The sequence below is a fragment of the Mauremys mutica genome, chromosome 5, assembly GCF_020497125.1.
Source record: "Mauremys mutica isolate MM-2020 ecotype Southern chromosome 5, ASM2049712v1, whole genome shotgun sequence".
Classification (NCBI taxonomy): domain Eukaryota; kingdom Metazoa; phylum Chordata; order Testudines; family Geoemydidae; genus Mauremys; species Mauremys mutica.
This window is the reverse complement of record NC_059076.1, coordinates 138,590,286-138,605,921: the sequence shown is the minus strand read 5'-3', so window position 1 is coordinate 138,605,921 and position 15,636 is coordinate 138,590,286. Positions and strand designations below refer to the sequence as shown.

At 43.0% G+C, this 15,636-nt stretch overlaps 1 protein-coding gene across 1 annotated transcript in view; it reads right to left on the bottom strand.

Moving 5' to 3' along the window:
* SFXN5 (sideroflexin 5) overlaps nucleotides 1-15,636 on the bottom strand; it is a 141,558-nt gene that overhangs the window by 79,135 nt on the left and 46,787 nt on the right. The window contains exons 4-8 of the mRNA XM_045017488.1: nucleotides 13,821-13,847; nucleotides 12,026-12,080; nucleotides 10,344-10,369; nucleotides 5,594-5,647; nucleotides 779-835 (exon numbers count right to left, since the gene is read on the bottom strand). Of these exons, the coding sequence (XP_044873423.1) occupies nucleotides 779-835; nucleotides 5,594-5,647; nucleotides 10,344-10,369; nucleotides 12,026-12,080; nucleotides 13,821-13,847 (219 nt within the window). The remainder of the gene's footprint in view (nucleotides 1-778; nucleotides 836-5,593; nucleotides 5,648-10,343; nucleotides 10,370-12,025; nucleotides 12,081-13,820; nucleotides 13,848-15,636) is intronic.

The window sequence follows — 15,636 nt, the reverse complement described above, 5'->3', positions numbered from 1 at the left end:
TGGGTGTCAAGTGTACTGGAGAAGAGAGAAGCTTGGTGTCTGGAAAGAGGCCCAGAATCCCCACTTTTAAATGCTCTTGAAAATGAGAGCGTTGGATACAGACGGCATGCCCGTACAGCTCCTGTGCTAGCTTTATCTAACAAGTTCTGCCAGAGCATCTGTAAAGAGGAGGGATGAACTCTAGGACCCTGCAGAACTCCTCTATGCAGTCACCCTGATTTCAAATGCTTGAAACCTGTCTGAAGGTGTAGACTGAATACTGAGGAATCACACTAGCAGATGGTTCTTATTAGCACTAACCAGCAAGTACCAGAAGGAACCAGACTCTAGAGCTGAGAGTTCCTGCCTTGGGGACTGGCTTTACGTCTGGCTGAGGTTATTTGAGCTACCAATAAAGTCAAACCCCTAGGAAGGAGCTAAATTAGAATTACATACAGCATGCATATATTCTACCAAGCAGAATAGGAACTACACCTGCTTATATCACCTAAACCCAGATCAGCAACAGCCCTGCTATTCTGGAACAATACCCCTGGTTTTGGTACTTTGAGGATTTGATCAAAGGACAACCAGGGACTAGACTGAAAACACAAACTCAGTCCACTTATTATCTAAGACAATTTAATAGTGAAGGCTCCATAGGAGAAAGGCCAATCCATAAACCTGCTGTGGCACCTACCCTGCAGTTTCTGTTAAAGTCCAAGATTCAGAAATTACGCTTTCAGTGTCAAAAAAGATCAGACTTACTGTAGATACTGCCTATGTAGCATCTCCTCACCTTAGTTGCATTTCGGTTTGCATAGTTGACACATGCGTTGTGGCTCTGATTCAACCACTAAAAAGGACACAAAAGGAAATAAGAGATACAAACAACTGTTTTAAAAAAGAGAATGTATCTATGCTACTACTGCTGCAAAAAAACAAAACTCCCCCCCTCTCCAAACATGATACAGAAAAGTCCACTTTATCCAATTATACCTCCCACTGGGTCATGGAAGCTTTGTGATATCAAGGAGAATACTGTTATATGTCTGTGAAAGTACACGGGTAACAGAGAGGAAAACTAAATGCAGAAATGTGCATTATCCACTCTACACACACATACACACTCACACAAACAACTGCCACCCCTGCACATTTCTAAGGCTTTGTGCACACTTGGGGTACGTCCACACTACCTGCCGTATCGGCAGGTAGCGATCGATCTATCGGGGATCGATTTATAGTGTCTCGTCTAGATGCGATAAATCGATCCCCGAACGGGCTCCCCATTGACTCCAGAACTCCACCAGGGCGAGAGGCGGAAGCGGAGTCGACGGGGGAGCTGTGGCCGTCGATCCCGCGCCATGAGGACGGGAGGTCAGTCGAAATAAGACACGTTGACTTCAGCTACGCTATTCTCGTAGCTGAAGTTGTGTATCTTACATTGACCCCCCCTCCCCAGTGTAGACCAGGCCTTGGAGTCCAATCCACTCCCCTTTTAAGCCCAGGGGTGTCTTTTAATTGACATCACTGGACAATGAATCTGGTCCTCTGATTACAGTATTAGCTACAGTAAAGTTTAAAAGGGACACTGTCAGATAGTTTAGACCCTAAATTTAGTTTTTTTTTTAATAAAAGTTTTACAAAATCTATTGACAGGAATGTTTTCATGATACTTAAGAAAACCCAGTAAAAACAGTGGGTGTGCTCAGACTTAAATGTCCTATTACAGCTATCCCAGAACAACAGCCTTGTGCTATTCCTATTATTATTGGTACTACAGTAGCCCCTAGAGGTTCCAACAGGGATCAGGGTCCCATTGTGCTAGGTGCGGTACATACACATAGCGAGAGAGTCTCCCCAACTGGTGTTATGTTGAAGAGTGGCTGTTTGATCCCTTTAGGGGCTGTCCCCAAAAGAAAGACAAATAGGTTGGTCTCTCCCACTTGTCTGGGGGTGGGGGGTGTCTCAGTTTGGTAACCTCCACTGTCACCATTTTGTTACATTGCACCCCACCCCTGGCCCTACGGTTGACATCCCAGTGTCTTTGACCCTCCCCTTTTCACCAGCATTAAATTCACACGGACACGGACACACACTAAAACTAGAAAATAAACACACCCCCTAAATTAAAACAGTACAATTGTGATAAAAACTGATCTAAAGCTGGAAAGATCAAACCTTCTTTAAAATTCTTTTCATAAATGATAGCATCATTGAAGGGTTTCAGAACATGGCAATTTTAACATTAAACATTCTTCTTCCTGCTCTGGTCCATGACATCCCTTATAGAAAGTTGCAGGATATTATAGGCCCTAGCAGCCTGTCTTTTAGACCCTCATTAAACTCAGTGGTTCTCAAACTGGGGGTTCATGGGAGGCTGGTCTGAGGATCATGAAAGAATCTACTGTACCATTTTGGGGATATGGACTGGATGATCTAATTGGTATTTCCACCTCTGACTTCTAGGATAGGATTTACTCCAATGGAAGTGTGTCAGCAACAGTACTGGCAACTGGAGAAGAGTAGCGCCGTGCTTTTGAACTGAAGTGCTTTATCCACAGCAGTTGTGAATGAGAAGAACTACGGTTCCCCACCCCACTCCCAAAGCAGGTGCCACACGTAATGTGCTTCAATGTAAGAGTAGGATACTACTGGTTCTTCTCCAGCTAATGGCCAGAACCTGAGAGGAGAGAAAGAAGAAAGGGGAGAGACAGTCACCGAGTGGTTAAATGTGGGGAGGGCATAGGCACAGAAAGACCAAATTAGGTAAAAGCAGTAGTGGTAGCCCACAAGCATGTTCTTCCTATTGATCTCAGAACTTTCACATAAAGGAATACATGGGGCCACCAAAATTTGCCTTTTATGCTAAAAAAATATGGTTTGTGAGAATTTTGTTTGGCAATAGGTGCTGGGAATTTGTCCTGGTTTCCAAGTGAGTCTTTATAAAGCTCCACTAATCAAACTCCACTGAAGTGGTCCATCGAGCAGAGCTAGAGAAACTGCTGTAACAGCCCTCACCCAGGTAGAATTGGGTTTCATTGAGAACCCAATACTCACCCCTGCTTGGTCACCATCCCACAACTCCACCCCAGTTACCGACCAGAATCTCAGCTCAGAAATATAAAACTGGGACAAGTTTTGCCCCGTTCCCTTCCTACCTTAAGCAGTCTTTAGAGTGGGGATGGATCAGTGCCCTGCTATCCACTCCCTGGCTCTGCTGTCTTCTGGGGTGGCTGGCTGATACACTTCTGGACTCTTCAGGAGGTGGCTGGCTGGCCCACTCCCCCTGTCTGCAGAGTTCAGAGGGGGTGGCAATGGTAGGAGGGCCACTCCCCCCACATCCAGGAAAGATCTACTGGAGGGAGGGCGTTCTGAACACTCCCTCAATTCAGCAAAAATGGGACTCCAAAGGCTGAGAGGGTCCCACTCATGCTGCTCCAATGACTGCTTACCTCAGTCTGGGGCCTGACATGCCCTGGACTGCAACATGCGTACTCAAGGTGCTGTGGTTAAAGTATGTCAGTGCAGGCGCACGGGGCTGCTCTCCTCCAGCTGCTGGTCAGAACCTGAGAAATGATACCGAAAGGAGAGAAGAAGGGAAAGAAACAGAACGGAGTCAGAAAAGGTGGAAAGGAGAGGGAAAAGAGAATTGGACAGATGGAGGGGAATGGGGTCAGAGGAAGAAGGGAGGGAGGGAACATGGATGGAGGGGCAAAAACGTTCTCTCCCTGGGAAGTCTGGTAACCCCCATATTTTTTGCACCACAAATTAAGTTGGCATCTGAAGTTTGAGAGAAGCACTCCCAAAATGAACCTCTCCTGTTCACACTGTGATCTGGGGCAATTTGGTCTGACAGTGGGTCCAGCAGGCCGTCTGAACCAGAAAAAGTTTGAGAACCACTGAAGCAGCCTCCCAAGCGTGCTCCGAGTTAGTCAAGTTGAAGGCTATGTTCCTTTTCTTTGCTGCGGGCTGGGTTTGCATCTGATCACAGTTTGTCAAGCAGTTAGAATCCTACATTTCGCATGTCAAATTCTACCTCTACATAAGCACACGTAACTCCCAGTGAAGTCAATGCTGTTCTACAATTGGTCTGAGACTTGAAATTTGTATATCCAGTTCCAAATAAGGATTCCGACACCCTTATTTACACTGAGTAAATGCATATGCATTCTTCTTAGCGTATGCCAGGAGTCTCATTGACGTCAGTGGGGCTACGCACATGAGTAAGAGTAGCATAATCAAGTGTCTGATCCTGCACCACTGAAATCAATGGGAGTTTTGTCACTGACTTCAGCAGGCACCGGATTGAACTCTAGTTCTTAGGCATCATGACAGTGGGAGAGGTGAACAACTCTAGAAATTTCCAGCCACAATGCCTCTTAAAGTTGTATACTGCACAAGGTGCAGCTTCAGCGTTTGAACTATGTGGCCATAACTTACCTTGTTGAATTTAAATACAGCCACAAGTTACTAGGATATGCTTATGTTTTCTGTTGACTGCACCTTTCCAAAGTCCTAGATAGTTTGCATTATGCCTTGATCTTCCATGGCTGGCATGACATTTTATAGCACTATTTACTTTGAAGGCAATAAACAAAGATTTTTAAGAACAGTTTGAATAAGTCTTATTATTTCAATTATTCAGAATTGTTTATTTGGGATAACATTTACTATGGCTCAAATTCACACACACACTCACTCACTCACTCTCACTCTCTCTTTTAAATAGCTTTGTACAAAGAAACCACACCGGGGTAATTGCAGAAACATTAGCCAAGCCCCCATTCAGAACGCAGAACTGGCACAGAGCCCAGCTGTCAGCTGATGCTCATGCAGCAAATGTGGAGTCTTCTGCATATATGCTCTGCTGCCACCACCACTGAAGTTCCGCTGTCTTGGGGACCTTCTGAAGCTGCAGAGCCCTGTGAATTTCACTAAGAGAATATGCAGTGCTGTTGTAGCTGTGTCGGTCCCAGGGCATTAGAGAGACGGGGGTGGGGAAGGTAATATCTTTTCTTGGACCAACTTCTGTTGGTGAGAGAGACAAGCTTTTAATCCACACGCAGCTCTTTTATTCTAAGAGCTCTGTGGAGCTTGAAAGTTTGTCCCTCTCACCACAGAAGTTGGTCTAAAAAAGGGTATTACCTCACCCCCCCTCGTCTCTCTAACAGAATATGCCCTTTTCAAGGTTTGTAAAGGCTGGAACCTAAATGACTTGACAGAATGTCTTCAAAACAGCAGAGGTGTGAGCATCAAGGGCCTAATTCTCCATGGCTTTGCACCTTGTGTCATCATTTACACCTGAGCAAAGTGGGTGTATAGCAATACCATTTGGATTCAGCACCATTTTACACCTCCTTTATGCAGGTGTAAATGATAACACAATGTGCAGGGCAGTGGAGAATCAGCCCCATGGGTTTATTTGCAGGATACTCCAGTCCTACCAAAAATTTCCAATGAGATCCAGCCATACTATCTTCTCATGAACTAAGATGCTCTTGATGCAGAAAGGTAAATATGCCTTAGTCACGCTGTCATTTTTTTGGGTCTATGCTGGAGATGTATTCAATTATGCTTTTCTTTTTGTGCCATGGCAGAAGATTGTTACCTGCCAAAAAACAGTGGACGCCAGCGTCTGGTTTGGCAGGAGAAGACCAACAACCTACAAGAGAGAGGAACGATTTAAAAAAAAAAAAGGCATAATGAATAAACTGTCAGTCTGTTTGTAGTGTCTTCCTACGTATTAAGCACACTGAGATGCTTTCTACTCACCTATTCATGTGTGGATGGGGGCAACAGGTAGAGAATATATCTGCTCCATCAGGGTTTACGATGTAGCCCAGTATCATACAAAGGAGCAGGATTAAGAAAGGGGATGGAAATCTAGAAAGCAGGATTCTCTTTCCAACTCTGTCACTGACCTTCCCCCTTAACCTCTCTGTAACTCAGTTTCTCCATCTGTAAAATGGGGATGGTTGTGCTGCCCACCCTCACATGGATGAGTCTTAATTACTTTTGCAACATGCTTTGAGATCCTTGGATGGAACTTGGTACAGAAGGGCAAAGTATTAGAAGCTGTATTATTCTGAGGACTAATACTCTATTGGGACTTCCACAGTTTGCTAATCAACTATTTTACACAAGTACGCTCTGGAATAGGACTTAAATATTATGTTTCAGAGAAATTCACAAATCATTTCTCATTGGTTGGCCAGGGGGTGAAAAGGTTTTTATTTTTCTTTGATGCATTTATTGTTTCAACGTTTGGAAGTGCAGCTCCTCTAGCAAATGTAGAAAAGAGATCAGATTTTAATGTTGGAAAACAGGGAATTACCACCTGGCAGTTCAAGTGCTCTTAGTTGAGACCAATTGTTTTAATGATCATGAGTTTAGATACCTCACACCCACAGTTACAAAGACCCTAGAGGTCCAAATTTGGGCCAGGTGTTCAGTCCCATGTTCACTCGGCCAATAGGGGTGGGGATATTGGGCCTCACGTGGGTAAGTAGGGAGCAGCACAGAAAGGCCGTGTCCCATTCCACAAGAGAAAAAGTTGCCACAATGCAGGGAACTGAAGAGGGATGGAGAAGGAAGTATAAAGGGAAGAAACTCCTTATTTAATCCTCAAACAAAGCTCCCAGCGAGCTGAATTGTCAGCTAATGGGTAGATACAATGGGATACACCTTCACATTTTTATCTTTTTTCCCCTCCAACTACCTAATTCTCTGGGAATTAGAGTGGAGAGACAAGCGTGGATCTGTAATGTGAAGACTGTCTATTTCAAACCCACCAATGAAATTTTCCTTTATTTCTGAGTGTGTATATTTTTCACAGGACCCCATGCTACCAGGAGAAAGAATGACCTCGGCGCTAGAAGGCTGTGGATTCACCCACACTCTTGGACTTTGGACCAGGACATCCTCTCTGATTTTATTTATGCTGAGGATGAGGGGTGGGTAAAACCTTATATAACAGCCAAAATGATCTGTCAAAAGGAAGGGAGGTGAGCCTACGATCACCACTCATTTGCGCCTGCATCAGTTTTGGGGGTACAACTCACAGGCTAAGGATCCAGAAGAGAGAAACAACAACTAACAAGAGGGTGTAAAAAAGGTTGGACGGGCTGGTTTAGTTTACACCTTCCTGTTAAGTTGGTTTTCCCTCCTACGCTCTTTCTTGAAATGTAAGTTACACCTACTTTGCATGCCTGCTGAGTGCCAAATCAGTGAGTTACACTAACTTACCATTTACTCCCAGCATGCAACTAACACCAGGATTTACATTATCAGCGAACTTGGCCCAGATATTTCCATAGAAGTTGCACCTCATTCCAACAGGTCTGAATTTGGCCCCAAGAGCCGATGGGTTAAAGAGACTGGAGAAGATGAGGCAGCCCAAAACGTTAGTCATTTATAATCTTAACCTCAGTGGAAGAAAACAAGACAGAGACTAAATGAAAAGAAAAAGAACACCCAAAATCTGCATGACTGAAAGAGGCACATTTAATGCAAACTCTCCATATGTGCAAGAGTCTGCCAAGGAATGTACAGCTTCACTTTTAATTACTGTCAGGGGGGGAAAAAACAGCTAAAAAGGAAAACAAAATAAAAAATCTTAAACACCAGAAATATATCAACCACCAAATTCTAATTGCCTGACTGATGTGATGGTCGTTGTGGCTTTGAAGCCAAGGGATGTAGATGCTTTCCATAAAGATTTGCCGAGTCTGACAAGACTCTAGTTGAAAGAGGTCAAGTGGGAGGAATTAGCAAGAGGGATCTTTATGTTTACAAAACCAAAGTCCCTTCCTATTGGTTAAGGAAAGTGGATTTATCTGTGAGTCGATATTAATAATAGCACTCAGCTCTTATCTACTGCAGTATTGCCAGTCCCAAGCAGTCAAAAACCATGAAACAGACTCCAAGAAAGAAAAAAAAAACTGAGATTCCCAAATAATCACACAAATCCAGGAGCTGAGGCTTTAAGAAAATTGCCAAATATAATGAGACTCGCAATAAAACTGCAGGAGTTGGCAACACTGCGGATTGCTTTTCATCCCCAAGTACTTTACAAGAGGAAGCAAGTATTTCCCTCCTTTACAAAGGGCACAGTGTAGTAGAAGTGACTTGCCCAAGGTGACGCAGCAGGCCAGTAGCACAGCCAGACACGGAACCATGGTCTCGTGACTCTGACTCCAACTCCAGTGCCTTACCCACTAGGCTACGCAGCTGAGTTAAGTAAGCTCAGAAGAAGCCTCTTCCTAAGTTGGTGTCTTGTCCTCGGCTAGAACCATAAGACTGCTGCACAATCATTTTGCTCGAGGAAATCCCATCCCCCTATGTTCAATGTAAGATTCACACTGTTTTTATGCTAGAGCAGGCTGCCAATTTTGTCACTAAATTTCACAGATAGATTGGCATAAATGTTACATTTTAATTTTAACATTTGAAAATGCTTCTTTTAAAAAAAAAAATGACAAGAGGTTCCAGTTTATCCTTTACAGCTAGTGAAATTGGACTCATCTGACAGCTCTCAGCTCCGCTGACAGATCTGGATTTGGGCCGATTTCATTGTCAATTTGATCGTTAACTCATTTCTGTTTAACCTAATTTAAAAAAAAAATAATGCCCCACCACAAGTTGCCACCAAAATGTTAGATACAACAAATTAATAATAATAATAATTTTAACCTCTAGATTTTGGTAACCATGTTATCAACTTCCTTGGACAGGATCATTACTCTTATGTCTTATAGTGATAGACTCAAGAGCTCAATCTGCTTAGCTTAACAAAGAGAAGGGGTGATTTGATCGCGGTTTATATGTACCTGCTTATGGAACAAATAATTCATAATGGGCCCTTCAGTCTACTAGACAAAGGTATAATATGAGCCAATGTCTGGAAACTAGACAAATTCAGACTGGAAAAAAGGTGTCAATTTTTAACAGTGAGGGTAATTAACCATTGGAACAATTTACCAAGAGCCCTGGTGGATTCTTCATCACTGGCAATTTTTAAATCAAGATTGGACGCTTTTTTCTAAACAAAATGCTCTAGGAATTATTTTAGGAAAGTTTTACGGCCTTTGCCATATAGGAGGTCAGACTAGATGATCACAATGGCCCCTTCTGGCCTTGGCATCTATGAATCTGCGTGTTATATGCTTCAATGCACTTGGTTTATGAGGTTTCAACCTGCAGATTTCAAGCTTTACAATAGTTGAGGCAGCATGTTCTAGAGGATTAAAAAAAAAAAAAAGCTGGAATCCAAAAGTACATGAATTTTTCATCATGGTTCTGATGTCAACTTGCTGTGTTGCCTGGGGCAAGTCACTTAAAATTGCTGTGCCTCAGTTTCCCAATCTGTAAAATGGGGTAATACTTAGCTACATCACAGGCAGAGGGTGAAGATTAATTGAAGTTTAAGCATTATAAATGCAGTCAGGGAGACCTCTATCCTGGCCTTCATTTGAGATATTGTCCCCAAATGTTAATATAGTCAACTGAAAATAACAAATATGAACTGAGAGATGCACACTTAGCAATAACCCATAACTAATGACTTTTCAACTGTTCATTAGACAGAGAGGATTTTGATCTTCATTGGGGGAAAGGATAAAGTTATCCTGGGGGGGAATAAGTCAAATAATCCTGGGTACTGTGACGTAGCTCTAGAGTTTGCAGGGCTCTCACTGGGCTTGTCACATTCTGGAAGCGATTTGTCAAATGTACAGAGGAGGAAGGATCCGAAGACCAATGCAGAAGTTACATTTTACAGGTGATCAGTGCACCGTGGGGTATTAGACACCTGCGGCTGGCCCATGGCAGCTGACTCAGGCTTGTGGGCTTGGGCTAAGGGGCTGTTTAATTGCACTGTAGACTTTCAGGCTTAGGCTGGAGGGTCCTAGAGCCCAGGCTCCAGCCTGAGTCCAAATGTCTACACCACAATTAAACAACTCCTTAGCCTGAGCCTCCGCGAGCCTGAGTCAGCTGCCATGGGCCAGCCGGGGGCGGGGGGTGTTAATTGCCGTGTAGACAGCCCCATTATCTTTCTGGAGAAAAAGCCAGGTAGAAGGTTAACCAAAAAGGAGAAGATATTACAAAAATAGCAGGATGCTATGTGCAGGGAAGGAGGTGAATAATGTGTAACAGGCAAACAACCTCAAACATGACAATCTAAATCCATCAGGGCACATTTTGCACAATGAAACCCTCGCTAACGCGTGATGGGAAAGGTGTGAACATTTTGTGAATGTCACACCGATGTAGTGTGGAATTTGGAGGATTCTATGTGAGTGCTAAAAAATGCATTTCCTGTTACACTCAGGCCGGGTGGGGAGAGATGCTAAAATACTTACGATGGGTGTTCCAAAAGGAATGTAACCTAGAAAGAAAGAAAGATACACACATTTTAATACACAGAGATTAAGGAGGTATCACACCTGAGAAACCTGGTGCTGCTATGAACGTAGGATAAGAAACACATATGGCATGAGTCTGAGTCTCCTCTTGTTTGCACCAGTGTAACTCCAGTATCAGAGGGGGAGCCGTGTTAGTCTGGATCTGTAAAAGCAGCAAAGAGTCTTGGGGCACCTTATAGACTAACAGACGTTTTGGAGCATGAGCTTTCGTGGGTGAATACCCACTTCGTCGGATGCATGGATGTAACTCCAGTGACTTTAGTGGAGTTACAGCCTGACAATCAGGAGTGAGAGAAAAATGGACTCACAGTTCTTACCTCACTTCCCTTCTGAGCTCTTGGGTGTTTTAAGTGTTTTCCAAGGATTTTTTTAGGCTTGGCCTACACTAGAAAAGTTACACTGGCATAACTGTGTTGGTTAGGGATGTGATATTTTTACTGATATCCTGGTATATAAACCATCCACATTGGAGGAAGGAGGGTGTGGGTAGTGCTGCTTTAGCTACAACTGTATAGTTCAAATGGAAACACACTCTAGTGTGGGCAAGCCCTTACCTGTAATCTCACTGGCCCTCTACAAAAAAATCACATACTCCACATGTTTCCTCCCGCAGCAAGAGCTGCCAGGTACCACACTTTGCTGTGCTACAGCGCCTCCCACCAGAGAGTCTAAGAGCATGTTACAAACGATAATGCATTAAGGTAGCCTCACAACCCCAACTGACAGACAGGGATGCCAAGGCCCAGGGAGGTGGAATGATTTGCCCAAAGTTACACAGCAAGTCAGTGGCAGAACGGGGAGAGAGAACCCAAGAGTCCTGGCTCACCTGTGCTGTGCTTTAGCCAGGAGGTTACCCTTCCTCTCCAAAAAGATTTTAGATCCTGCCATGTCTCCTATGCTCCCACCAGATTGTCCCACCGCATGAGCTCATTTCCCAGCACAGCAGATTAGAAACCAGATAAAGGTCCCTTCTAAAGGGGATACAGACTGTCCCTGCCGGTGGCTCTCCCGAGAAGGTACCAGAGGAACACTTCTGTGCAGTAATTGCCCCACAAACACAGCCACAGCTTGATCCACAGTAAAGGCAGGTAGTGTTCTTTTGCCTCAAGGGATGGAACACTACTAAAAAGGGGGAAGAAGCGGCTGATTTAATGATGCAACAACAGCTGTCTCACACCAAGGCTGGATGTGGTATGGCACAAAAGAAAAGCACTTTGTCTCTGAGGGAGAAAGAACATGGGTTGGTGGCGTGGAAGGTGCCTTCCAAGAATTCTGTTCGAGTCAGGTTCTTATACTATGCCCGTCATAGTGGGAGAAAGCACCAGAGTTTTTGTTTATGTGGCAGCTTTCTTTCCTTGATCCAAGGTTAAAATGAATGCCAACACGTAAACAGAGTGCCTGGATACCACAGGGACGGGCACTTTAGAGAGGCCGGAGATGAGATAAGCTAAAGTTCACATTCAGATGTCCGGGGGTATGGAGAAGAATGAGGCAGACACTAAATATTTAAAAGATTCAGAGAAAGAACTGGGACAAAACCGGGATTATAACATTTACTATGTGTTTTCAGTAAGATTAGTAAACAGATCGGTACACTGATTAGAGGTTATATACTCTACCTGACATTCTGAAAGGCATGAAGATCTTCTCATTAGTATCAGGATGTATGATGGCCTACAAAACAATTAGCAAATAAACATGGTGAAAGCATGGAAGTGGCTGGCAAGCAGCAAAGAGCCTGACCCTTCCCATTATGTACAATCTGTTTAACCGGAGAACAGAGAGACACACGTACGTGTCTCTACAGCAGCATAAGCAGCATGCTGCACATGGCTTTTACAGCACAGATCAGTGGCCCATGACCATTCAGTAGTCTTCACAAAAGCCTCCTCCTGCTTATTGGTTTTCTGCTCCTTTAAAAATTCTTGACATAATTGAGTGCTAGTGAGAAGTGACAGGCTGACAACACTGGAGACAGAAGTATAGAACAGGTACAGTGAGCAGTAGCCATGTCCATAAAGAACACACATCAATGTGCCTTAACCCTGACCTGGGAGGCACTACCTCTAGGGGCAAGAACAGAATTTAGTCTCCATGGCCCACTCTATCCTTGGTGTCTCTACCAAGATCGCTAACAATGAGGCCACCTTTGTTGGTGGTTTTGTAATCTGGACACTCAGACTAAATTCACTGTACACAAGACAGTAACAGCCATTAGATAGTAATAAATCATTGTCAAGTGGACTAGATGGGAAGCAGCAACCTAAAATCAGTGCAATGTAGCCCTCTTGTCCTGTGTGTAGGTTTGAAGTTTTGACACAGTAAAGTTTCTGAAGATAAAAAAAATCAGTTCTAAGCAAATGTTCAGGACAGATTTTAAATTCAAATTATTCAGAAGTGTTACTCAGCTCTCCTGCAGTAAATTGAGTTGTTCAAAAATTCCTGTGATTATAAAATTAAAAGCATATTTTCTGAAATGACAGGTTTTATTTAACTCTTCCTGACTTGATACATGATGAGTTCTACTCACACAGCCCCCACTCCCACTAAATCTATGTATACACTTTCCTAGGATTAAGGGTGAAGATTCTCTCAATAATCTAGAACAATAATGAAAACTCTCTCCATTCACATGTATGCATACACCAGCTTGTAAACCAGGTCGAGGCAAGCATGGACATTTGCATGGAAATCCAACAGAGCCTGACCGTCTTGTTGCCAATTGAAAACATGATTGTATGGTCATCTGGTGTTACTGAAACAAAGAATTCTCCAGTAAAATCCTATCAGCTATCATAATGGTTCATTGCACTACTTTTTGGGCGCAGGAGAAGTTCAACCTTCATGTCCATCCGGTTCTTAACCTCACTGTAGAGACCACTTACAAAGGATCCAACTGTGATAGTTTTGTGCTATGGACACTTGTTCATTAAGAACTGGCCTGAGACCACCAACTTATTCTATTCCACAGCTGCCCATAAAAGTCACCTTTGGTCTTTCTCACCTTAGGCAGATAAGGACCAGATCTCCATATGAAGCCAGTGAGGCTGCACCAGTGTAAAAACTGGTGTAAACAGGGGTAAGAATCAGTCTGCTAGTGTTTTGGGATTGTCCAGGGGAAAGATATGACAGAGTTTTTATTGTTATGGAAGAACTGTCAAACCAGTTAATGGGAATATGGAGACCAGGATAAGTGGGAGAAAATGAACACATAAAATTATATATAAACACTAAAATAAAATTAAAACTCTTAGGGGAGGGGGAGTTATTTGCACATGCTATTTTATCTTGTCAGAGAAAATGTAACTGAAAAACCGTGACAGAGAAAGGAGCACCACCTTTTTCCCATTTAGGAAAAACAGAAGGGAATAGCGATATTTTAAAAGAGGAATAAAATATTTAAAAGGTTGTTACCTGCTTTATTTTTTGAGCTCCCCAAAGCTAGAAAAATAAAATAAAATAAAATATTAGTTTTTTAAAAAATCAGCACAGAAGAACCCACATTAATCCTCTGATCTGTTACATTAAAGGAACGGGAAGAATTGCTCTAAGAACTTTCCTCTGGATGTCAGAGACTGTTATTTAGGGCCCTATTCTGCCACCTTTACCCACATTGAGTAGTACCTTATCAGAGCAGTAATCAATGACTGAAATCAATGACACCACCTGAAGAGGAAGACACTGCTCAAAAGGTAAGACAGGATGGCAGAATTCAGACCTTATATTATAAGCTTCTGAGATGAGGAACAGTGCCCTCTTTACTCTTTTGTGTACACATCTGAGCATATGATTAGCACAATAATACCTTGAATGAGCTCCCAAGACTCCCACTGAAGTCAGTGATCATTGGAGGGCATGCCACTCTAAAGTGAGTAAACACTGAAGTGAGGTATTTGCAAACATTCATTCAAATACAAATGGTGCATTAACTTCAACAGGATGAGGGGCCCAGTTTTCACCTTTCCACAAACAATTGTGCAAGAAAAATCTTCTTCATTGAAGAATGCTCACTGTAAAGGAAAGTGCCATGAATATTCATAAAATACATGTTTTTATTATTGACTGTAGCACACAAAGACCCCAAATCAGAGGCAGGGCCTCATTGCAAACGTCTCAGCCCCTGTCCCAAACAGCTTACAATTCACTTTATGACTAAATGAAAAAAGAGGATATAACAAATAATTGAAAGAAATGGGGAAGGAAGATGAGAGTAAGAGAGAGAAAAGAATATCCAACACAGACTTGTTTTGTGCAGAATTTGGTGGTTCAGTCATTTAAGGTATGGAACTTTTTAATGTAAGATATAGGATTTTGCCACCCTCTCTCACGTTGGGCTTGGTCCTGTTCCCATTCAAATCAACGGAAAAATTCGCATTGACTTGGTGCAGGATCAAGGCCCTTGAGGAGTATGTTTCAAAGGGAATATTCACGGAGTAAGGTACTATCTCCAGGTGAGGAAGCACAGTAGAAGTTGGCCCATAGCTATCAGCAATCCCTACTACCTAGTAATTATTTACACCCAGATTCCAATCTCATTCACAAAGGTGTAAATCTGGAGTAACTATTGATGTCCGTTACTGTGGTATTTGAGCGCCTCACAATTTTTAGTGTATTTATCCTCACTACACCACAGTGAGGTAGGGCAGTTCTATTATCCCCGTTGTACAGAGGGGAAACTGAGGCACAGAGAAGGTAAGTGGTTTGTCCAAGGTCACACAGGGAGTGTGTGGCAAAGAAAGGAATTAAACCAAGATGAATTCAAATCCCAGGCTAGCGTCCTACGCACTGGAGCATGCAGCCTCTTTAACACAGCATATGCAGAATGGTATAAAAGACAATAACTGACCTTCAGAATATTAAACAAAAAACACCTTCAGTCAAAGAGGAATTCTACTATGTGTTTCTACCTCTTCTAAATGCATTATACAGCAAAGACAATGTATTATCTGGCATAATCTTAGACATGGGTGCAGAGAACTGGCCTTTAGCATACCTGTTCAGCTGACTCTGTTTTCAAATGCACTAGTGAAAAAACAGTCTATGAGGAGGAAGGACAGTTTCTGAGCAGGTTCCCTGGGCATTTTGGTCAAGGTATCTAATTTCACTAACTGGTCCCAATATTTCTGCATTTCCTTGCTGCAGACCAAATATTGTCAGAACACTGGATTATTCCCAGAAACAGACTTTACAAGATGCACCTGATGAGTCACCTAAAGATTCTGCCAGCTCA